This window comes from Misgurnus anguillicaudatus, chromosome 16 (genome assembly GCF_027580225.2).
Source record: "Misgurnus anguillicaudatus chromosome 16, ASM2758022v2, whole genome shotgun sequence".
Lineage (NCBI taxonomy): Eukaryota > Metazoa > Chordata > Actinopteri > Cypriniformes > Cobitidae > Misgurnus > Misgurnus anguillicaudatus.
Window position 1 is genome coordinate 6,065,139 of NC_073352.2, and position 24,319 is coordinate 6,089,457.

Genomic DNA, 24,319 nt, shown 5'->3' on the forward strand with positions numbered 1-24,319 from the left:
GTACATCTAGTCAACATGAGTCAATTCGTAAATTAAAACAATCACAAATTAATCATGCACATCTTTTTTACTAAATTAATCCGAACAAAGTGCTGCTGCGAGTGAGCACGCGAGCATACAGATGCATTCAAAATCAAAAGCATTTATGTAAATACAAATTTTGTTGACAAAATACGAAGATAGTAAAATAGATTTATAGATAAGAGAAAAATCTTTGTAAATTATTTGCCAATAATAAATTACAAGAATACTTTCCACGGGTGCTGTTTAATTAATTCGTATGTACCTTTCAAATAAAAAAAACAACAACATCAAAAGTGGGTAAACAATGTATTTACATATATGATCAAATAAAACATCTATATTTTTTCTGTAGTTAAACGCAGTGTGAAGTTGGCTGGTGTTCTTCTGTCACGCGCGTGTCTCTCTACTCGCACACAGACACGCATGCGCAGAGCGCGTGAAATCTCAGCAGCTAGCAGCAGTGCTCGCGCCGCGGTACAATATGAGGTAATACAAAAATATTTTTGCATTATTGAGATCCAATGTGTTTTTCAGTATTTACAGGTATTTAGGCTATAATGTGCTTATTCTCACACATGAAAAAGGGCGCTATAGTTTATTAAATAAAACATGTAATAAACATGCGCCTGTAATTAAGCTAGGAGGGACTGAAAAGGCTTTAATGTTTAATTTAAACGAAGTACATAAATACATACATGTCAGATATGTTTATTTCTTACAGTATAAGTGAGGTTCGATTTATTATAACAGACAGTGTTATAAACATTAGCTTGAGCACTAGTATGCTAAAAACACAACCGTCACGCACGCGTGCGCATGCGCAGAGAGCAATCAGCTGTTTGCGGTTTCGTGTCATCATTATGATGATATGCTATATTTGCTTTACTGCGTAGCGTTAAGTTACTATGTGTTAGTTTAACACACGTTAGTCTTTGGACATAGCTCGTGAGAATCTGCAGTTTCTTTTAACCCAGCAATGCAGTATTGTGTTTATTAATGTAATTTAATCGCACAGGTAACAAAGGTTCTGTATAATCTTTAAATTTAAAGGAAATTTCATTATTTTTCGTTCTTGAAAGCTGTACTGGTATTTGGTTGGAAACAAGGGTTAGCCTACCATTAACATTTATTAGCCAATAAATCATTGGTGCCCGATCAATTGGAGCACCATTATTAAAATAAAGTTACTATTGTAAAGTTAGGGATGTGAGTCAGAGTTTTAAGTTGTAATACTGTACTTTAATTGTAGATTAATTATAATTACAGCGCTATTGGACATTTTTGTAGTTTTGAAGTCATATACAGCAAAAAAGTATTATTACATATAATTTAATTTTTTTGTAAAATATACAAAAATGTACCTAAATATATTTTGCAATATATTTTTACAAAAATATATTTTTGCCATTTTTTGTATATTTTGAAATATATTTTAAAAATAAATAAATGTTTAAGCATTTACATTCACAGCTCATTTGTTTAAGCATTTACATTCACAGCTCATTGGAAGAAAAACGTTGTATCTTACAAACCTGTAAACATTTAAAAAGATGAAAACTAAATACTGGCTGGTTGCCAGTGTATATTTAAATTTATGTTATCTACTGACAAGAGTTTGTTCAAAGTTAAATAAATATTAAATATTAACAAGTCTTCATCTTTACAGAATAAAACTAAATAATAATAATAATATAATACCTTACATTTATATAGCGCTTTTCTCAGTACTCAAAGCGCTTTACAGATGAACGGTTATGAATGTTAGTTCACAGTGCATTAACGTTAACAAGATTTTAATAAAGTAGTCTATTAGTAATTGTTGAAATTAACATTAACAAATATTAATAAATGCTGTATAAGTGCAGTTCATTATTAGTTCATGTTAACTAATGTAGTTAACTAATGTTAACTAATGAACGTTATTGTAAAGTGTTATCCATAAATTTAAATCTACAGTAAGTTACTGGCAACCAGCTGCAAGTAACACTGTAAATTTAATGATTTTTTTACATACTTATACAAACGTAAATAAAAGATATAATCTTTGCCATATGGGTTGTAAAATTAGAAATATATTTGTTGGTCCTAAAATTCATTTTGAAATATATGTTAATATATATATATAGGTTAAAACTACACATTGAAAATTTATTTTTGATTATATTAATTGAGCTTTATTTTCTACAAAATGTATTTAGCTATATGCTATAAAATATATTTTTTCCATAGAAATGTATTTTTGCCGTATGGGATACCATGACATCTCGTACCATTTCTAAACCTATTTTTTTCTAATATTACTTTCAATGCAAGACCAGAAATGTGTCAAATGAAAGGGTTAATTTTATTTTAACTTTAAGACCTCAATGAGATCCAATGATAATCCAGCTAGAATATGCTCACTTGCTTGTGATGGAGTGAGTAAGATGTGTTGATATAGTTTATCCTAAAGAAGAACGATGAGATTTTCCTTACAGGCTGAAATCAGACAGCTGTATGTTTAACCAATCCATGTGCTCTTTCAGAGGGTGTTGTCCTGTCCAAAGTCTCAGGGTCAGACACTTGAGCTGCTGACCCACACCAGGCAGATCAACAACTACTAACCAACACTGTTCAGAATAGCTTAAACCTTTTAAACTTTCACAAATCAGCTGGTATATAACACGGTTTATTTAACCTAAGCCTGTGTTGTATGTTTATCTCGTGTGTGTGTGTGTGTAGTTAATATGTTCTTTATGTTTGTGACAGGTCATAGTGAACTGGTGTGATATTGGGGGCCGTTATGAGTGGTAAGAGCCTCTTACTGAAGGTCATTCTGCTGGGGGATGGCGGCGTGGGGAAAAGTTCCCTCATGAACCGCTACGTGACCGATCGCTTCGATTCGCAGTCCTTCCACACCATCGGCGTGGAGTTCCTCAACCGTGACCTCGAAATAGACGGCAGGTTGGTCACCCTCCAGATTTGGGACACGGCGGGCCAGGAGCGCTTCAAGAGCCTGCGCACGCCCTTCTACCGCGGGGCGGACTGCTGCCTGCTCACGTTTGCCGTGGACGACCTGCAGAGCTTCCAGAACCTGGGCTGCTGGAAGAAAGAGTTCATGTATTATTCTGACGTACGAGACCCCGAACGCTTTCCCTTCGTGGTGCTCGGAAACAAGGTGGACAAGGAGGAACGCGAGGTCGGGGAAGACGAGGCCAGGGCGTGGTGCGAGGAGAACGGCTGCTGTCCTTATTTTGAGACCAGCGCCAAAGACGACACCAACGTGGGGGCTGCCTTCGAGGCGGCGGTTCGGGAGGTTCTGGCCGGCGAGGACACCATCGACCACGCCTTGTTGGGTAGCACCATCGATCTCCATGGAAACCGTAAAGCGGCTCGCTCTTTCTGCTGTTGAGGTGCCTTCAGGTTGGCCTCACGAACATAAGCTCTCTTGTTTTACGTGCTCGAGAGCTTTATGTGTAGGTACAGACACGCAGGTAGCCGGATGCATGGCTGCACCTGTAACACAGTAATGTGGTCTTATGTAACATGTATGTAACAGTAAAGGTATTTTAAACGTATTTAATCTTTTCTCAGTCTGGTACAAACATCATAACTCTTTCTCCTGGCAAAGGCTTGAATGCTGGTGACTCATCATGTCCTGAAGGTCACCACCTGCTCTGATTCTGTTGTTTTGTGTCAACCGTTTTACTATCCATCTATTATTTATATGATTTTTGCAGACATTTAGTCTCATTTTACTAATCTGTGCTATCAGTAGAAGTGTTCAGGTCATTTTTCACCGATTAAAGTGCTAGATTATCATAACAATTAAGTCTATGTGTGTAGAACCATTATCATTATCAGAAATAAAAATAATGTTATTCCTAAATATTTTTAATCATGGTACTAAAATTAATCTTTTATTTTAATCTGTGGAGACTGGTTAAGATTTAAGAGTATAACATTTTGTTTACAGTACAGTATTGAGAATTGTTGGGAAATTGCACTTAATTGTAATTCAAATATTGACTATTATATAATATTATTAATGAATAATAGTCCTATACAGACTTATGATTATTTTCTATGACCTGGACATTTCTTTGTGAAATTAACCTCATTATGGTACACCTTTGATATCTGAAATACATAATAGCAAATTATCATATTACAGATGTTTTACTGTCAAAGAGCATTTAAAACATTTTTAGGTACTTTCTGTTGTTTTTTAAAATATTTGTTTATCAGGTCTAGGTATTACGGAGCCCTTAAAGTCGCAATGAAATTGAAATGAAAAACTATATATATATTTTTAATATTGTGGTATTATTAACAAATGACTTATCTGTGCGCTTCATTATTTTTTTTTTAATTTCTTTGTGCTCATAATCTTAAATCAAAAATGCAAATCTCCTTCCCTCCTCAAAACGATCTCTCTTCACTTCCGGTCAAAAGTATGGCAGGTGGGCGGGGTCCGGGAGAAGATCGCAGCGATTAGCAATTAGCAACACGGCCCAACTTCAAACGATCCAATCAGATCTCGATGGACAAATTCAAATCCAGCCCTGCCTTATTTCATCTCAAAAGCCGTTTCATTCGGATATACGTCACCACGGGGAAAATAAGGCAATCGCTACTTCCGTTTCATGGCGACTTTAAGGGGACATGGAGGAAAAATTATAAAATAAATAAATAAAGTTTACTTTCGCACGCGCACATGAAACTTTCGTGCGTGCACGTGAAAGCGACAGTTTCATGTGCTCACGTGAAACCTTTATGTGCAGAATTTTTTTTTTCACGTGCGCATACGTAACTTAAAAAAAAACAATACATGAAACCACCGCGTGCGCACATAAAAGCTAAGTTTCATGTGCTCACGTGAAACCTTTATGTGCAGTATTTTTTACGTTTCGTGCACGCATGTGAAAGCGAAACTTTTATGTGCAGAATTGTTGTTTTTTTAAAGTTTTGCGTGCGCATGTGAAACTATCGTGTGCGCATGTAAAAACTAAGTTTCATGTGCTCACGCGAAACATTTATGTGCAGAATTGTTTTTTTTTAAGTTTCGTATGCACACGTGAAACTATCGTGTGCGCACGTAAAAACTAAGTTTCATGTTCTCACGTGAAACTTTTATGTGCAGAATTTTTTTACGTTTCGTGCACGCACGTGAAAGTTTCATGTGCTCACACGAAACCTTTATGTGCAGAATTGTTTTTGTTTTTTTCACGTGCGCATTCGAAACTTAAAAAAAACAATACATGAAACTATCGCGTGCGCACGTAAAAACTAAGTTTCATGTGCTCAAGCAAAACCTTTATGTGCAGAATTTTTTTTACGTTTCGTGCACGCACGTGAAAGCGAAACTTTTATGTGCAGAATTGTTGTTTTTTTAAGTTTTGCGTGCGCACGTGAAACTAAGTTTCATGTGCTCACGTGAAACCTTTATGTGCAGAATTTTTGTTTAAGTACACATGTAAAACTATCGTTTTTACTCCAATGTCACCTTAGGGGCTCGGTAATACATTTCAGGTTAAAGTATGTTATGTATATTTGAGCTGTTGATTATAGGAGAATAGGATTTCTTCAAATTTTGTGTTGGTGAGGTAGATGTTAATGAATTACATTTTCTTTTTTCTTTTCTTTTTTTTTCATTGATTCTTAAATATACACAAATGCATAGTTCTTCATTTAAAATCATGTAAGATGATTTTTTAATGATCTACATTGTATGTTGGAGACTTATTGTAAGTTTACAGTAAGGACAGGTCTGTCTGTATTTTAGTTGACACATTTATTTATCAATGTCCTGATTGATCTCGGGCCCAATGTTGATATGAAACCAAAGCACATGGTAGCAAGTATACAGCACTAAACCCTTGACCCCAGTTTGAGTAAAGGACATTAAAGGAACAGTATGTAGGATTGTGGCCAAAACTGTTATTGCAATCACAAAACTTGTGGCTAAAACTGGTACTGCAATAACACAACTGGTAGCCAATACACAAAATGACAACATAAACATCAGTTGAGGGCTGCAACTCCACTTTTTAAATGACAATATCCTGGCCGAACCACTGTTGTCAGTGATATAAGTATTTGAAATGAAAATGATTTCTTAATGTCTAGGCCATTATCAGGGCCATTTTATGATTAATTAATATACATTTCTTACATACTGTTCCTTTAAGTACTTAGCTTTATTTCAGTTCTCTTTAGTTTTCTTGTAGAGTTTGTTTTTATTTCCTAGTGTTTGTCCCTGAATATGAATGTGGTGGTCAAAGTTATTTACTTACATTAAGATGAACATTTTACTTTAGAGATCTTTCAGTTTACAGACACTTGCTAGCTTATCATAATATGACATCATAAACACGTGTGACACATTATTCTCATACTGTATGTATGTTTTTACATGTAAAACGTTTGTTTGTTGACATGCTGAGATATCTGCTGCACTTATGTGAGGTGTGTAATGTTTCAATGCTACACTGTGATATGGCTATAGCTGAAACACTGTGCAGTATGCAGGTACAAATTCATTCCTAACATTGACTGTTTTTACTGATTTTGTTTGGTTTTACATTAAGGAAATGTTAGTATAACATGTTTGTGGAATACATAACTGTTACATGTGTTACGAACATCATCTGATGTGGGTCAATCTCACCAATGTCAGGTTTATAATTCATACTGTATACGTCTTAAAGCTTTTCTCTTCTGATAGTTTTCATGAGATTGACTCCATTGGTTTGAGCTGATGGAGCGTTCACAGTCTGTTACAGGAGTATTATGATTTGATAATACTGTTATTGAAGTCTTTTCTTCATTTGTTGGGGTGTTGTTTATGGCATTATTGGACTGAATGTACACTACTGATTGTTTGATTTGTATTGAGGTCAGTGCGGCAGTGTAAAGTGCTTTATGCTTTGTACTTGGGCATTCGTTTCTCAAAGCCAGATTTACTGAAATGCTTTAAATTGACTGGACGTGTGTTGTCTGGTGTTTTTGTAAAGAAATGAAAGCAGCCACACATTATATCTCCAATGCAATACGGAGGTCAAGACTGCTTTTATTTAACAACTAATTTAGTTTGCAAGAACGCAATGCGATAAATAAACAAAACTCCAACAGCAGTTATAAAGTCTTCTTCATGCTTAAACACATCATATTATTTTAAACATTATAAACAAAATCATCTTTGCAACTTAGTGAAATTTTCTTTGTTTTTACACCTCATTATCATAAGGTGAACAGAGAGCTCCTCTGTCCTCGTGTATCTTTCGACTGAAGAGCGTGTGTCTTCTCATCTCTTCTTTCTCCTCACGTCGTCTATGTCTGAACATAAGATGTCTTGCTGTGAGGTACAGTGGACAGTGAATCTAGAAACAACAAAACAATCTCCACTATACACACAGTAATGTCACAGACAAAACTGATCAAACTCATTGATCTCTTTATTTACTGCTAAACTCAGCTTCATAGCATCAAACACTGCATACAGGTTAAAAAATAAACCTGTGCTTAGTAAAGCAATGACAAAATACCTACAGTAAGTAATCTTTAGTTTATCAACAGGATATTGATTAGTAAGAAAGTGTTATACAATAACTACAATCATCTCCTAATAATCAGAGTTATAAAACAATCAAAAATAATAATTCACTCAGAAATAAAAAACTGCTAAAGTCAACAGACCTAAACATTAACATTAATTATACCACGGGTCTATTGAATGCTGTATTCTGATTGGCTGAGAAATGTTCTATGGGTGTTGATTATTTTTCTGTAAACCGCACACCTAACTTGTCAAATGTCTTAAAAATAGACACCAGAGCAATGTTTGTGGTAACCGTGGTATAAGAGGAATAATTGACTCCAGTCCCCCGAACTATTTGAAAATAATGCACACCCACGGTGCAACGGCACTCCGCTTCGTGCTGCATTGCACCTTGGGTGTGCATTATTTTCTTATAATTCAATGGCCCGTCGTCAACTACTCCTTACACATATTCAGTGTTACTGTCTCGTGTTCTGTAACAAAGATTTTAGCTTAACAAGTTCAGATTACAGTAACATCATTTTCAGTCAAAGCAAACCCATGACTTCAAATGACTTACCAGTACAATGTAAAGGATTTGTTGGTTCAACTTAAAAAAAAAAGGAAAGTTACCTGCTTGCCTAATATTTTTTAAGTTCAAAATGTATAGTTGATATTTTAACTAAATTGAATTAATTAAAATTGAAGTTGAGCCAACTTTTTTTTACTGTGCACTGTTTGCTTTAAATGTTAAGGTTTAGATGACAAAATATTTATTATAGGTGAAATATTCCTTTAAAGGATTAGTCAATTTTCTTAAAAAAAAAAAAAAAATCCAGATAATTTACTCACCACCACGTCATCCAAAATGCCGATGTCTTTGTTCAGTCGAGAAGAAATTATGTTTTTTGAGGCAGGATTTTTCTCATTTTAATGGACCCCAACACGTTTAATGCAGTTTAAAATTGCAGTTTCAATGGAGCCTCAAGGGACCGTAAACGGTCCCAAACAAGGCACAAGGGTCTTATCAAGAGAAACGATTGTAATTTTTAACAAGAAATTCTTCTCTTCTTCCTCCGGCTGTGTGACGAGCCAGCGCGACCTCACGTAAATGCGTAGTGACTTAGAAATGTTACGTGTTACATATATGAAACGCACATTTGTGGACCATTTTAAACAATAAACTGACACAAAGACATTATTAGTATCATTCCACATACAAAAACGTCGGAAAGGTCCTCTTTCTCCATATGTTGTAAACATTGGGGCGTAGTTTCGCATACGTCAACCGTGACCTCTTGACGTGATGACAGATTACGTGAGGTCGCGCTGGCGCGTCACAGGACCGGAGACAGACGAGAAGTTGTGGTTTAAAAGTGCATATTTTTTCTTTTTCTTGTCAAAAATGACAATCGCCTCGCCAGACAAGACCCCCATGCCTCCCCTGAGACCGCCCAGAGTCCCTTGAAACTCCATTAAAACGGCATTAAAACTGTTAAGTGTTGGGGTCCATTAAAGTCCATTAAAATGAGAAAAATCCTGGAATGCTTTCCTAAAAAACATTTCTTCTCGACTGGACAAAAAAAGACATCAACACCTTGGATGACACGGTGGCGAGCAAATTATCTGGATTTTTTTTAAGAAAATGGACTAATCCTTTAAAGGGAAACAACTGCTGACATCAAACACCAGAGGGTGATCACACACAGACACACATGCACACTACAGGGTTTCAGTTTCATTTTGTAGATGTTATGGTCTTTATTCTGTACAAACCAAACCCCTAAACCTAACCCTCACAAAAAATGATCTGCTATTTTAGATTTTTTTTAATTCTGTTGTATATGCTTGTTTCCTCATGGGGACCAAAAATGCCCACACAAGGTCAAAAAATGGCATTGCTATCTTTAAGGGAACAGTGTTGGGCAGCACACAGTAATTTTTGTTCTACATACAAATGCACACACACTTTGTATGATTCGTGCCATCTGTGCACCAGTCACAGAAGATCTTTTATTTAAGGAGCTAAAGGAAGCAGTGGGTGATATCTTCTTCTGACCCCTAACCTGGGTTTGTGCCAGCACTGGCTCTTTAACAAAGCGTGCATGCTGCATTGTTCAGGCCTCTCGACCCTTTCACGAGGCTGTGAGAAGAAAGTGCTGGGGTCACGAGACAAAAAAATAACACGCACATTATCGTGTCTGACTCCATGGCAACCAGATGTGAGGGATCATCACCATGGAAACCACACATCACCACCGTGAGAATTTTTCTCTTGCACATCTCAACCTAATGGTTTTATCTAATGATTACCTTGATTTACTGTAACATAAATACAAACCGTAGACATCAAACTAAAATGAAATATGACATTAATGCTGCCTACAAGTCACGATGGCAGAATTGTAAAAACAAAGCACTTTTGGTTTTTATTTTATTGTACTAGTACTAAAACTTTAAGGGGTGGTTTCCCAGACAAGAGATTAGCTTAAATCAGGACTAGGCCTTAGTTTAATTAGGAAATATAACTAGTTTTAACAAACATGACTTACTAAAAACATTACTTGTGTGCATTTTGGGGTAAAACAAAGGGCACTGATGTATTTTAAGATATGTCTGTGCAAGTTGTTTTCAGTTTGTACAGCTCCCAGTCTAGGACTAGTCTAATCCCTGTCTGGGAAACCGCCCTTAAATCAATTAAAAAATAAATAAATACAAAATTAATCGCACTGTTTATGTTTTCCCAGCCAAACTCATTTGGGTATCATTACAACTTCTGAATTCACAAAACTTTCTAGGAGGAGTTGAAAGAGCAACATAATGCCCAAATAAGTGTAGATGTAAAAACATCAAGTGAAAAAATATCAAATCAAAACGCATTTGTAGCAGAATTTGAAAAGTTTGTGAAATAAGAGAAAAGTAAAGCCATTGTGCTGTGTAAAGAGTAAAGGGGTGATGATCAAATCCTCCAGTATGGTGCTGTGTTATTGTCAGGAGTAGAGGAAGACCCAGGACAGATCAAACATTAACAGCGTGGACTGATGCCTTTTCTCCCCAGATAACGTAGAACAGCAAAGTTATAGGTGCTGGACACAGTATATGTCAGCTAAAGAGAAACAGACACAGAAACAAGACATACATAACATAGAAAACACACAGACGCATGTATTAGAGTAAATATGAGTGCACATGCTGATGCACTGAGTATTAATGATGAAGCTATAGGGTCGACATTGCTAGGGGGTTGATAAGAAGTCAATAGAGTCTAATTCTCTCTTATAATTCGCTTGTTAAGTCATAATGTAAGGATACTGTTTTCGGATCCAAGCGTTCACTCATTTAAATAGTGGCCCTGTCCCAAATAGTGCACTTTATGTGGACTTTTGGTCTCGTGGCCTTAAATTGCGCGTGCTTGCTTAGTCTACGATTCCATAGGGTATCTCATCTGTCATTTTTACGCTTCGAAGTGTGCTCATCAGCGCCCCCTTTGCCCCCTTGCTGCAGGCTTCGCGCACTTTACCAACCCAGAAGTCCTTGCGAAAGAGCAGTCAGACCAATCAGACCCTGTCCCAAATGGCGCACTTCATGTGGACTTTCGGTCTTGTGGTCCTCAATTGCACGTGCTTGCTTAGTCTACAAGTCTGTAGGGTGTCCCATCTGTCATTTTTTTACGCTCCGAAGTGTGCTCATCAGCGCCCCCTTTGCCCCCTTGATGCGTTCTTTGTCAAAGCCCTTACTGCTGCAGGCTTCACACACTTTACCAACCCAGAAGTCCTTGCGAAAGAGTAATCAGACCAATCAGGCCCTGTCCCAAATGGTGCACTTCATGTGGACTTTCGTTCTTGTGGCCTTAAATTGTGCATGCTCGCTTAGTCTACGAGTCTGTAGGGTGTCCCATCTGTCATTTTTATGCTCCGAAGTGTGCTCATCAGCACCCCCTTTGAACCCTTGATGCACCAGGCTTCGTGCACTTTACCAACCCAGAAGTCCTTGCGAAAGAGCAATCAGATCAATCATGAGATCACACTGATGGGCAACTTCTCTTCCTATTTCTGGCGTGACGCTCGAGTCTGTTTCAAAATACAACTTCGATGCACCCTCTTGGATTCCCGTCAAGGGTCCCTAGGGTCTGCACTACATGATGTCATTAAAGTGTGGACTCTGAGGAGGTCCACAAATCCGGAGTGTGCGATTTGGGACAGGGTCACAGACGACGGAAGGGAGGAGTTCACACTGACAGGCAAATTCTCTACCCATTTCTGGCGTGACACTCAAGTCTGTCCTAAAATACAACTTCGGTGCACCTCTTGGACTCGTGTCAAGGGTCTGCACTACATCATGTCATCAAAGTGTGGACTCCGAGGAGGACCACAAATCCAAAGTGTGCCATTTGGGACAGGGCCACAGACGACGGAAGGGAGGAATTCACACTGACGGGCAAATTCTTTACCCATTTTTGGCGTGACACTCAAGTCTGTCCTAAAATACAACTTCGGTGCACCTCTTGGACTCGTGTCAAGGGTCTGCACTACATGATGTCATCAAAGTGTGGACTTTGAGGAGGTCCACAAATCCGAAGTGTGCCATTTGGGACAGGGCCACAGACGACAGAAGGGAGGAGTTCACACTGACGGGCAAATTCTTTACCCATTTTTGGCGTGACACTCAAGTCTGTCCTAAAATACAACTTCGGTGCACCTCTTGGACTCGTGTCAAGGGTCTGCACTACATGATGTCATCAAAGTGTGGACTTTGAGGAGGTCCACAAATCCGAAGTGTGCCATTTGGGACAGGGCCACAGACGACAGAAGGGAGGAGTTCACACTGACGGGCAAATTCTTTACCCATTTTTGGCGTGACACTCAAGTCTGTCCTAAAATACAACTTCGGTGCACCTCTTGGACTCGTGTCAAGGGTCTGCACTACATGATGTCATCAAAGTGTGGACTCTGAGGAGGACCACAAGTCCGGAGTGTGCCATTTGGGACAGGGCCAGTATCTTGATGTCTGAGTGTTGTTCCCTGGGTGGCCACCAGAGGTCTCTTCCCCACACGGTCACGTTCATCAAGAACTGCATTTCCCATAATCCTGTCTGTGTCATTATGTAGCATTGCACTCAGCTGTTCCCACTCACCTTGTTAGTGTTTGTGTGTATATATAAAAAGGGGGGCTGATGAGCACACTTCGGAGCGTAAAAATGACAGATGGGACACAATACGGACTCAATACGGACTCGTAGACTAAGCGAGCATGCGCAATTTAAGGCAACAAGACCGAAAGTCCACATGAAGTGCACCATTTGGGACAGGGCCTGATTGGTCTGATTGCTCTTTCGCAAGGATTTCTGGGTTTGTAAAGTGTGTGAAGCCTGCAGCAGTAAGGGCTTCGACAAAGAACGCATCAAGGGGGCAAAGGGGGCGCTGATGAGCACACTTCGGAGCGTAAAAATGACAGAAGGGACACCCTACAGACTTGTAGACTAAGCGAGCACGTGCAATTTAAGGCCACAACACAGAAAGTCCACATGAAGTGCGCCATTTGGGACAGGGTCTGATTGGTCTGACTGCTCTTTCGCATGGACTTCTGGGTTGGTAAAGTGCGCGAAGCCTGCAGCAAGGGGGCAAAGGGTGCGCTGATGAGCACACTTCGAAGCATAAAAATGACAGATGGGATACCCTATGGAATCGTAGACTAAGCAAGCACGCGCAATTTAAGGCCACGAGACCAAAAGTCCACATGAAGTGCGCCATTTGGGACAGGGCCACTATTGAAATGAGTGGACGCTTGGACACGAAAACAGTATCTTTACATTATGACTTAACAAGCGGATTATAAGAGAGAATTAGACTCTATTGACTTCTAATCAACCCCCTAGCAATGTCGACCCTATAGCTTCATCATTAATACTCAGTGCATCAGCATATATATATACCCTGTTCAGTTCTTGTTATGGAGTCCTTGTTTTATGTCCTACTGCCTTCCTGTGTTTTGTTGATGTTTGTTTTATGTTTTGGATTGTCTCTGCATAGATTTTGAACCTTTGCCTGGCTGGATTACCCTAATAAATCTGCATGTGGATCTTACTTTCTTTGTGTGCGTGTGACAAATAGAGGATATTATTAAGACAGCTATTTATGAGGACTATTTACTCCTATCACACACTTAAGTGAAAAGTTTATAAACTTAAAATGTATTAATAATTAATAACATAATTATATCACATTATGATACGAGTGTATATTAGCATGATGTTCGTGCTATTTCTCTATGGCATTTAAGATGGGCTGGACCCGGATGTGCTGCATGATGTCAGACTTAACAAGCGGATATCATTGAAAACTGATTAAAAGTACACTTGATACGCTTCCTTAAGTTTAAGTCATACCTACATTTACATTAATGCATTTGGCAGATGCTTTTATCCACAGTGCATGTCAAGGTATACATCAGTCAGTACTGTATGCATGTTCACTGGGTTCAAACCGATGATGACCTTTAGCGTTATTAACACAATACTCTACCACTGAGCTATACAGGGGCACAGCAAATAATATCGGCATATCACCAAAATATATAAGTCAGGATTATGAGCGATATTTGACGCTCGTCAATCATAAAATGAGCTAAATGATGATTTCATAACTTTAAAATGCTTGCACTGAGAATGATTGAAATAACTCTGATGTCATGTGTTTGGTCACAACATCCTCACAGTGCTAGAAAAATCCCTCCAAACAATAAGCTTCTCACAAGTCATTCCCATCTATGAGCGGGAAGAATAAACCCCCTTAATAAATGCAAATTTCACACCTCCAGATATGTCATCATCATAGAGACGCAGTGTTCACTCACCAGAGCCAAAACCGTCATTCCTGCCCCGGCAAACGCTGCCACGTACAGATCATAAGTCAAGAAAAACTGAAAAACAAGTTTATAAATGTCATCTGAACAGGAATGAATGTTTGATCTGACAAGACTTTGAAAGTCGATGAATAGCCCGTGGTCATGTCTCACCTCTCTTGTCTTGCATATATTAGACAGTCTCGTTCCACAAACTCTTCCTGGTACAGCGTTCCACGGAAGTAGACCTTAGACAGACAAAAACAGACATGAAAAACTTTTATTATTATGAACTCAGAAGCTCACTTGTTTGAGAAAATAGAAACAAATACCTAACTGTTATTTTGATGACGTCTGAAGAAAACAAACATCACAATATTTCTCTTGCATTATTACTGTACACATGTAACTTATGATACCCTTAACCCTTACTCTAACTATCAGCATCACATTTACATTTATGCATTTGAAGATGCTTTAATCCAAATTGAGTCTTCTTATCAGTGCAGTAAGTGTTCAAACAAACCCATGACCTTTTGCACTGCCAAATTCCTGCAATAGCAGCAGCTGACACATTTCAAAACATCATGACAAATAAAGCGTGAATTGTGCATACTGTTGCCAGAAACATGCGCTTACTTCAGGATTTAACTGCAAGTCACAACATTTGTAATGAAGTACAATCACAATCTTAACATATTGAAACATCAGCAGAGGCCAAAACAAATCCGACAGTGTATTTGTGTCAACGGTGGTGATGAATGTGAAGCATTGTCGGGTCATTACCGTACTGCCTGGCATCAATACACAGCTGGTTTATACTGGAGGGCGTCTCCGAGAGAAAGTTTATAGTGTGACAGGTGTTTGACATGTTGTAGATGAAGTAGACGGGTAGTGCAGAGAGGCAGAAGACCAGTAACCAGACTATAACCAGCATGTATGTGATCACGATGAACTAACAAGAGAAATACAAACATACACGTCAACTTAATGCCTTCATTTTATTAACAACTTGCATTACAAATTGTGATAAATGCTGTAAACATTCTTCATAATTTACTCTTTTGTGTCCCACAGGAGCTTTAAAACGGCATGAAAGATGAATGTCACTTACCGTTGTGCTGATACATCGGCCACAGACTGTGCTCCGAAACTCCCCGAATGACTGACGCACTACACTGGTGGTGTAAAATCCCTCGGCTAACAGGATAATACAGTAAAGAAAGAAGAAGGATGCCAGGCCATAGATAATATACTGGAAATACTCAATACTGAGAGAGAGAGAGAGAGAGAGAGAGAGAGAAAGAGGGGGAGATAGTGAATCTCTGCTCAGATGAAATTAATAGATTGATATGTACAGTGAGGAAAATAATTATTTGAACACCCTGCTATTTTGCAAGTTCTCCCACTTAGAAATCATGGAGGGGTCTGAAATTGTCATTGTAGGTGCATGTCCACTGTGAGAGACATAATCTAAAAAATCACAATGTATGATTTTTTTACTATTTATTTGTATGATACGGCTGCAAATAAGTATTTGAACACCTGCCTATTAGATAGAATTCTGACCCTCAAAGATCTGTTAGTCTGCCTTTAAAATGTACACCTCCACCGCACCTGTTTGAGGTCGTTAGCTGCATAAAGACACCTGTCCACCCCATACAATCAGTAAGAATCCAACTACTAACATGGCTGAGACCAAAGAGCTGTCCGAAGACACTAGAGACAAAATTGTACACCTCCACAAGGCTGGAAAGGGCTACGGGGAAATTGCCAAACAGCTTGGTAAAAAGGTCCACTGTTGGAGCAATCATTAGAAAATGGAAGAAGCTAAACATGACTGTCAACTCCCTCGGACTCATGCTGCATGAAAGATCTCACCTCGTGGGGTCTCAATGATCCTAAGAGAGGTGATAAATCAGCCCAGAACTACACAGGAGGAGCTGGTCAATGACCTGAAAATAGCTGGGACCACCGTTTCCAAGGTTACTGTTGCTAATACACTAAGACGTCATGGTTTGAAATCATGCATGGCACGGAAGGTTCCCCTGCTTAAACCAGCACATGTCCAGGCCCGTCTTAAGTTTGCCAATGATCATTTGGATGATCCAGAGGAGTCATGGGAGAAAGTCATGTGGTCAGATGAGACCAAAATATAGCTTTTTGGTCATAATTCCACTAAACATGTTTGGAGGAAGAAGAATGATGAGTACAATCCCAAGAACACCATCTCTACTGTGAAGCATGGGGGTGGTAGCATCCTGCTTTGGGAGTGTTTTTCTGCACATATGGGACAGGGCAACTGCACTGTATTAAGGAGAGGATGACCGGGCCCATGTATTGCGAGATTTTGGGGAACAACCTCCTTCCCTCAGTTAAAGCATTGAAGATGGGTCGAGGATGGGTCTTCTAACATGACAATGACCCAAAGCACACAGCCAGGATAACCAAGGATCTGTAAGAAGCATATCAAGGTTCTGGTGTGGCCTAGCCAGTCTCCAGACCTAAACCCAATAGAGAATCTTTGGAGGGAGCTCAAACTCTGTGTTTCTCAGCGACAGGCCAGAAACTTGACTGATCTAGAGAAGATCTGTGTGGAGGAGTGGGCCAAAATCCCTCCCGCAGTGTGTGCAAACCTGGTGAAAAACTACAGGAAACATTTGACCTCAAACAAAGGCTACTGTATCAAATATTATTAACATTGACATTCTAAGGTGTTCAAATACTTATTTGCAGCTGTATCATACAAATAAAAGTAAAAAATCATACATTGTGATTTCTGGATTTTTTGTTTTAGATTATGTCTCTCACAGTGGACATGCACCTACGATGACAATTTCAGACCGCTCCATGATTTCTAAGTGGGAGAACTTGCAAAATAGCAGGGTGTTCAAATACTTATTTTCCTTACTGTATGTGTTAAGGATGCTTATATGACATACAGATATGCCAGTGTGATGTAGTCCTGATGGTCTCGGGTGAAGTGGGTCTCAATGAGTCTCTCACTTTCTGTAAGGGCCTGATGTCCACAACCACAGAACAGAGCAACACCAGAGAAACACAACAGTGTAGCCACCACAGAGATGTATGGTATTCCACCCAAACAGCGCATACAGCATTCATAACAACCTGAAATACACAAACACACACGCTGTCACCTATTGTCACAGGAGTGGAAACACTGACAGTAATATTAATTCGTTACATTTATATAGCGCTTTTCTCAGTACTCAAAGCGCTTTACATATGAACGGGGGAATCTCCTCAACCACCACCAATGTGCAGCATCCACCTGGATGAAGCGACGGCAGCCATATTGCGCCAGAACGCCCACCACACACCAGCTTATTAGTGGAGAGGAGACAGAGTGATATAGCCAATTATTATGAGGGATGATTAGTAGGCCAAATGGGCAATGGGAGTAATTCCTCCATTCCTGATTTTACTGTTGTTTGCACTATAGACCCTTTTACTGTTTGTTCACAATGATGACGTGGCAGCGTATGCGCGCACATTTAGGCAACAAAGGTATGGCAAGAATCAGCAGTGAAGCAACACAGACAGAGAAAATCATTTTACAAAGTTGACATTATCAACTTGTTCAACACAGCTACCAGATCCATGTACTATAGTGGAGTGGATAGAAGACATTAGCAGATGACCAAAAATAAAGTTGCCAGATACATATATACGTATTTTAGTATATTATATTAGTGCAACCAAACGCAACAACCAGACATTTTGATGCTGGGAAACTGTTTTAACAAACTTTCTGAGTTGCTAACACGTTAGAACCTTCTGTTGCCAAAATGCGCACGCAGGCTATTTGATCAAGTGAGCTGTAAAAGGGTCTATTGCGTGACAGCATTTTTACATGTATTAAAGGTGCCGTAGAATGTAAAATTTTATTTAGCTAGGCATAGATGAATAATAAGAGTTCAGTACATGGTAATGACATATCACAAGCCTCAAACACAGGTATTTTCAGGTTGACCCCTGACCTTTGTGCTTTTGACACACAACGCCCTACCTATTTTGCTTTCCGAACATTTCTGAATATATAACACTCATCAAAACCATAACATACTACATGTACTAAACATTTACAGTCTTTTACAATGCTTTAATATGTGTCTTTTAGCTCGAACACTACATTAATATACAGATAAATCAATATGTTACATTCCACATGAAGTGTTTACATGTCCTAAAAAAACTGATATTATAGGATTTTTCTTAAAACGAACCAGGGTGATTCTCATGAAATTAGACTTAATGAGGTGTCGTGAAACATTTTGAAAAAAAAAGTAAATGCAATGTAAGAGTATCAAAATAAGAAGCATACAGTTACAAACATCTCTTCACGTACTATTTTGAATTCAAATGACATCATACAAACAAATTTTGTTGTTTTTTCCCCATTTAAGGGGAAAATGTTCATTACCGCAACGTGTCCATGACTGGATTTGGGTTCTCTGACATGGAAAATTTATAATTAAAAAAATCAACAAAAATAAAAAGCTTCAGTGCATGTTATACTATAAACATTTACATTCAAGAAACATCTTGGTGATCATTGGTAAATGTAGAGACAACAATAAGGAATATAAATGTGTCCAAGAAAAATTCTCTCACCCTCTGCAACAATTTTCAATCATTGTTTAAGCCCTCAATGAACTAACATTTAAAAAAAATTTGTTGGAAGGGACATAATTTACTGTGACACTCAAGATGGCTACCAGGTAAGCAGATCTTATTTTTTCTATCCAGATAAAAGTTGACATTTTGTTTGTCATAGTACCTACACAACTTTTTAGTTCTCATAACCGAAACATGAGTTTGTAAATGCATATATTTAAAGGAATATTCCATTTCTTAAAAGAAAAATCCAGATAATTTACTCACCTCCATGTCATCCAAAATGTTGATGTCTTTCTTTGTTCAGTCGAGAAGAAATTATGTTTTTTTGAGGAAAACATTGCAGGATTTTTCTCATTTTAATGGACTTTAATAGAGCCCAACTTTTAATACTTAACTCAAAATGTAACAGTTTTTTTCAACGGAGTTTCAAAGGACTATAAACAATCCCAAATGAGGCATAAGGGTCTTGTCTGGCAAAACGATTGTCATTTTTGACCATAAGGGTAACAAATATGCTCTTTTAAACCACGGCTTTTCTTCTGGGTCCGGTCCAGCGCGACCTAACGTAAATGCGTAGTGACGTAGGAAGGTCACGTGTTACATATATAAAACGCAAATTTGCGGACCATTGTAAACAATAAACTGTCACAAAGACATTAATTAGTATCATTCGACATACAACAACGTCAGAACGGTCCTCTTTCAACACACTTGTAAACACTGGGGCGGAGTTTCGCGTTCGTCCTCTGTGACCTCTTGACGTCATGACGTATTGCGTGGGGTCACGCTGGCGCATCACGACCGGATCTCGACGAGAAGTTGTGCCCCAAAAGTGTATATTTGCTATTTTTATTGTCAAAAATGACAATCGTCTTGCCAGACAAGACCCCTACGCCTCGCCTGGGATCGTCCACAGTCCTTTGAAACTCCGCTGAAAAAAACTCTTAAGTGTTGAGTTAAGTATTAAGTGTTGGGCTCTATTAAAGTCCATTAAAATTAGAAAAATCCTGCAATGTTTACCTAAAAAAACATAATTTCTTCTCGACTGAACAAAGAAAGACATCAACATTTTGGATGGCATGGTGGTGAGTGAATTGTCTGGATTTTTCTTTTAAGAAAATGGACTAATCCTTTAATGTAATATCATGTTGCGGTAATGATCATTTTTGATAATGATAATCAAAAAAATGTAAATAATTTAATAGGAAATATGTTTGAAATCCTCTAAAAATAATGGTTATAATAAATTCAGATCTTAATCTTATATGTGCAAAATAAAATTGGCTTCAAGGGCTTTTTAAAAATTCTGATTCTGGACATAGATTTCGTGAGAATCACCCACCTATGTGCGTATTATCTGAGAGATGAGCACAAAGACATCATTGCATCATTCTTATTAATTTGTTTTATTTGACTTTTTTATCATGTTTAAAATTATTTTTATATTATTTTTGTTGATTTTCTTTACAAGTACAGATCATTTAATCTCTCAAAAAGGTTGTTATAGCTCAATATAGTGAAAGATTAAATGTCAACTGTCTGTGCTGGAACAATATCAGCTAGTCAGATGACTTAGCATTGAAACATAACCAAAATGATTCAATAAACCATATTTATTTTACATTACATCACAAATGTCCTTCCTATCCATTCATCTGGGTAACAGACAAAATCATTTTCCTGACAAAAAGAGTTCTGGTGAAGAAATACTGAACCTAAACACATCTAAATCCGATCAGAGGATGGATATGAGCCTATAGAGAGCAGTCGCACTGTCTTTAATCATTTTATACAGTTTACAACACTTACACAACTACACACACAGAGACAGAATTTTTTTGTCACAATATATCCACTACGAATACAAATACAGCTCATTTCCATTAAAACAATCTTATACTGTCACAGACATCTATTCAGCGTTCCAGATCACACAAACAACAACAGCAGCTGCTCTGTGCGTCTGGAGAAACTGGGAACACTGGTGTGTAAACGCTCATTCACTCTTCATTCCTATGCTTCATTCCCATCATGTGCTGGTGTGGGGGTGGATGATGGTACCAGCACATAAAGAGTGTGAGAAAATCAGGAGAGACGGGAGTGAGAGGGTCTCTCTCTCTCTCTTTTATTTGTGTCTGGACTGACAATAGCTTTTGTCTAAACACAACACAAAGAGCTGCTGCCACCTAAACTCTCCTTAAATGCGTATAGAGGAGGATTGATAGTGAAGAAAAGAGAGGAGAGGGCTGATGATGGTGAATATACACACTACTCATGAGGAAATTATATAAACTTAGTTTACAAATAATAATATGTTGAATATTTTTTATATATTACAAAGTTTAATACTGTTATGTCCAAAAAATGTGTTTAAGTGTATTGTGTAAAAAATATTCAAAGTGCTGGATTAACAATAAATATTTGCACATCAAAGTATTAAATTAAATCAATAACACTAAATGACACTTTAACAGATCAAACTTGTACAAACAAAAGTTCATTGAAACTTTGTGAAGCGTAATAGAAATAATATATATTAAAGAAATGAGATCTGTATCTGTGAGGTTGATGTCCATACAAATTTGACTAAACTAAACTGCACTGATAAAACAACAGATGTCCATTAATACGATTAAATACACCTGTTGAAGACTTCACAGGTACTGACTTTATACATAAACATTTATATTTATATCTGTTCAACTGCACACGTGAAATAAAATATTTTGTTTATAGCAATGACATTTAGACATTTTAAAGTGTGACCTTCATGTCTAAAAATAACATCTGAAGTACAAAACTGTAGCAAATCTTGAAAGTTTGTTGAAAGAGTAAATATGTTGTACTCACCCATGTCTGAAGAGATGTGATGTGTTTTCAGTCTCTCACACACAATGAATGAATGAAGACTCACAGATCAGCATAAAGACACAACAATGTGGCCTTTCAAAGCACTGCACGAGGAGTCCGGGCTTCAAACTGAAGAATGATTCGGTCATCATGCCGATGGATATTTAACAAATCACTGAAGAAAAATTATATTGATTCACATATATTTTCAAGCTTTAAAGTCTATTGTGTCGGATAAAACATTTAGGTCTTTTTTATCTCATGTATAAATGATGATGGCATGATAAAATATACACGACACTCTCTGCACTGATTGTTGAATGAAGGACACGCTAATCATTTAGATAATATATATTAGGGTTTGAAAGCAATGCCTCCTTATGACAAACTCATCTAATCTAATGTAATAAATTAAAGCAACGACAGCGTTGGTTCCAGTGCTTATTTATTTTTGTTAAGTTTAATATTAGTGGTGTAAATCAAATCAAACGTCTTATTCTGCTGCTCAGTGTAGATTAGTGTGACGTCAGACTCACCACTGACCTCTAGTGTTCACACGTCACACTGCATTTTACAGCACTGTACAGGATATACAGCAATGGCAAAAAGTGAGGATATTTGCTTTTAATAACCCTACATATTCAAATAAAAATAAAAATATAATGATTATAGTTTAATATAAAATTGAAAAACTATATCTCACAGGAAACAAAGTATAAGTTGAATACAGTTTTATCTTTAAATATGTGTACACATTACACACCGAGCATAACTACACAAAATACATCTTTAATAATATGCTTGAATAAAGTCCTTCAGTTGACACTTTCTTTCACCACAAATCTGTCACTCTTGAGCAGTCTTGCATGTAGATTAAAATCTATATGCGATAGAGATTTCTCTTTCACGGGTCTCTTACACTGTGAAATGCACTTCCTTAACTGTAAGAAATACTTGAAGAAACATGATTAACTGATCTAGTTTTTGTTTCCTTTTAATACTGTAATTGTATTCCTATTCTACTACAAAGCAGATATATTTATCTCTGTGAGAAGGGAATAATGTAGAATTGAAGCATGAAAACAGATCAGTGGGGTGTCTGAGTTTTTCACTTGCATGGGGACTTAAATCAGATTGGTGGCAATGTTTACATACTTTACAAGATAAAGTTAAATATTTCAGGATTCTTTCGAAAAAGCATTTCAATCCAATACACCACTGAATATATGCAATCCTGCTCAAACATGTTTTTTACAGTTTTATTTTTCATTTACAAAGTAGGTTATGAATGAAGAAATAAGATTTGTACATATAAAATGTTTTTTTTTTTTTAGAGATGCACCGATATTACATTTCTCCATCACTTCCGATTTATTCAGATTAATATGAAACTGATAGTTTGGTGGTTATAAATTTGACCTCTTAGCAAAAGGAAAAAACACCAACATTCAAAAATGCACGATAAAAAGGTATCATAGCTCTGCAATCAAAAAATGTGGTTGTAATGGAAGTCAATGGGGCAAAAAACAGCCGCGAACAATAAATGAGGGAGAAAAAAAAACTGATGCTACACAAAAACTAAAAATGCTTCAAAGCCAATGTTTTTACCAATCTTTGACATGTACAAGACTGTGAAAGGTAAACAAAAATCTGGTTTACAATCACTTTTTATATTGAAAATCTGTCATTTTGTGTGTGTTTTTCCCTAAATCAGTGACATCACTTATGAACTTGGCAATTAAAGAGTTAAAATCATGGAAGTTTTGGTAGTTTTGATTAGTAACAGATTTATGAAAAAAAATTGGAAAAAATATTAATCTGATACATTTTTATAGCCGTTTTCATCCACTAACAAGACAAAAGGGTAGTAAATTTGTACCCACGGTATATCGTTGAGTTTTTGAAAAATTTCAAAGCATTTTCTTAAAATATGTGTAATTATAAGATTTGTCAGCAAAAATCATTCAATTTGCTAAAACAGAGAGAAAGTTGTTGCCAAATTAAGAGTAAAAAAAACCCTCTAGTGGATGAAAACATCCCCAACAACACATAAGGGTTAACTTGCATAAATAAATTCTGAAGATTACATTTTCTGAATGTTATTCATTCACATAATGACCATTAATATTGAACTAGTGATGTTTCTTTACATTTTTTATACACAGTGCTGATATTCATGTCATTTATCCATTCTCTTTTGATTGAGAGGATGACTATCGGCTGTTTTTATGAGAAAAAAATGCTTTTATCGACCGATACCGATAACTGGCCGATATATTGGTGCATCTCTAATTATTTACATATTGGTGAGATTTCTCATACAGTATATCCACATTCTTCTCCAGAAAACCTGCATAAAAACAAGAGCAAATAATAATTTCCTTCTTCCTTTAATAGTTCAAAGAGCCAAATGCTGCTCCTCTATTAAGTCTCTGATCCACCTAC

The 24,319-nt window shown here is 37.4% G+C and overlaps 2 protein-coding genes across 5 annotated transcripts; one reads left to right on the forward strand and one right to left on the reverse strand.

Moving 5' to 3' along the window:
- Positions 1 to 374: 374 nt before the first annotated feature.
- Positions 375 to 7,139, forward strand: rab9b (RAB9B, member RAS oncogene family). 2 transcript variants are annotated; one of them, XM_055177431.2, is made up of 2 exons: positions 375 to 510; positions 2,773 to 7,139. In XM_055177431.2, exon 2 carries the CDS (start codon positions 2,807 to 2,809, stop codon positions 3,413 to 3,415), a length of 609 nt encoding a protein of 202 aa, XP_055033406.1. In that variant the 5' UTR covers positions 375 to 510; positions 2,773 to 2,806; the 3' UTR covers positions 3,416 to 7,139. The 2 variants fall into 2 exon arrangements, with proteins under 2 accessions (XP_055033406.1, XP_055033407.1); XM_055177432.2 differs by lacking the exon at positions 375 to 510 and adding an exon at positions 2,660 to 2,678.
- On the reverse strand, positions 7,039 to 22,362 carry plp1a (proteolipid protein 1a). Of its 3 annotated transcripts, none has more exons than XM_055177428.2 (7): positions 21,875 to 22,360; positions 17,326 to 17,512; positions 15,498 to 15,654; positions 15,170 to 15,338; positions 14,558 to 14,631; positions 14,396 to 14,461; positions 7,039 to 7,385 (listed from the first exon to the last, which is right to left on the reverse strand). In XM_055177428.2, exons 1-7 carry the CDS (start codon positions 21,876 to 21,878, stop codon positions 7,233 to 7,235), a joined length of 810 nt encoding a protein of 269 aa, XP_055033403.1. In that variant the 5' UTR covers positions 21,879 to 22,360; the 3' UTR covers positions 7,039 to 7,232. The 3 variants fall into 3 exon arrangements, with proteins under 3 accessions (XP_055033403.1, XP_055033404.1, XP_055033405.1); XM_055177429.2 differs by lacking the exon at positions 7,039 to 7,385 and adding an exon at positions 9,513 to 9,686 and having other exon boundaries at positions 21,875 to 22,362; XM_055177430.2 differs by lacking the exon at positions 7,039 to 7,385 and adding an exon at positions 9,513 to 10,649 and having other exon boundaries at positions 21,875 to 22,355.
- Between the last annotated feature and the right edge of the window lie 1,957 nt (positions 22,363 to 24,319).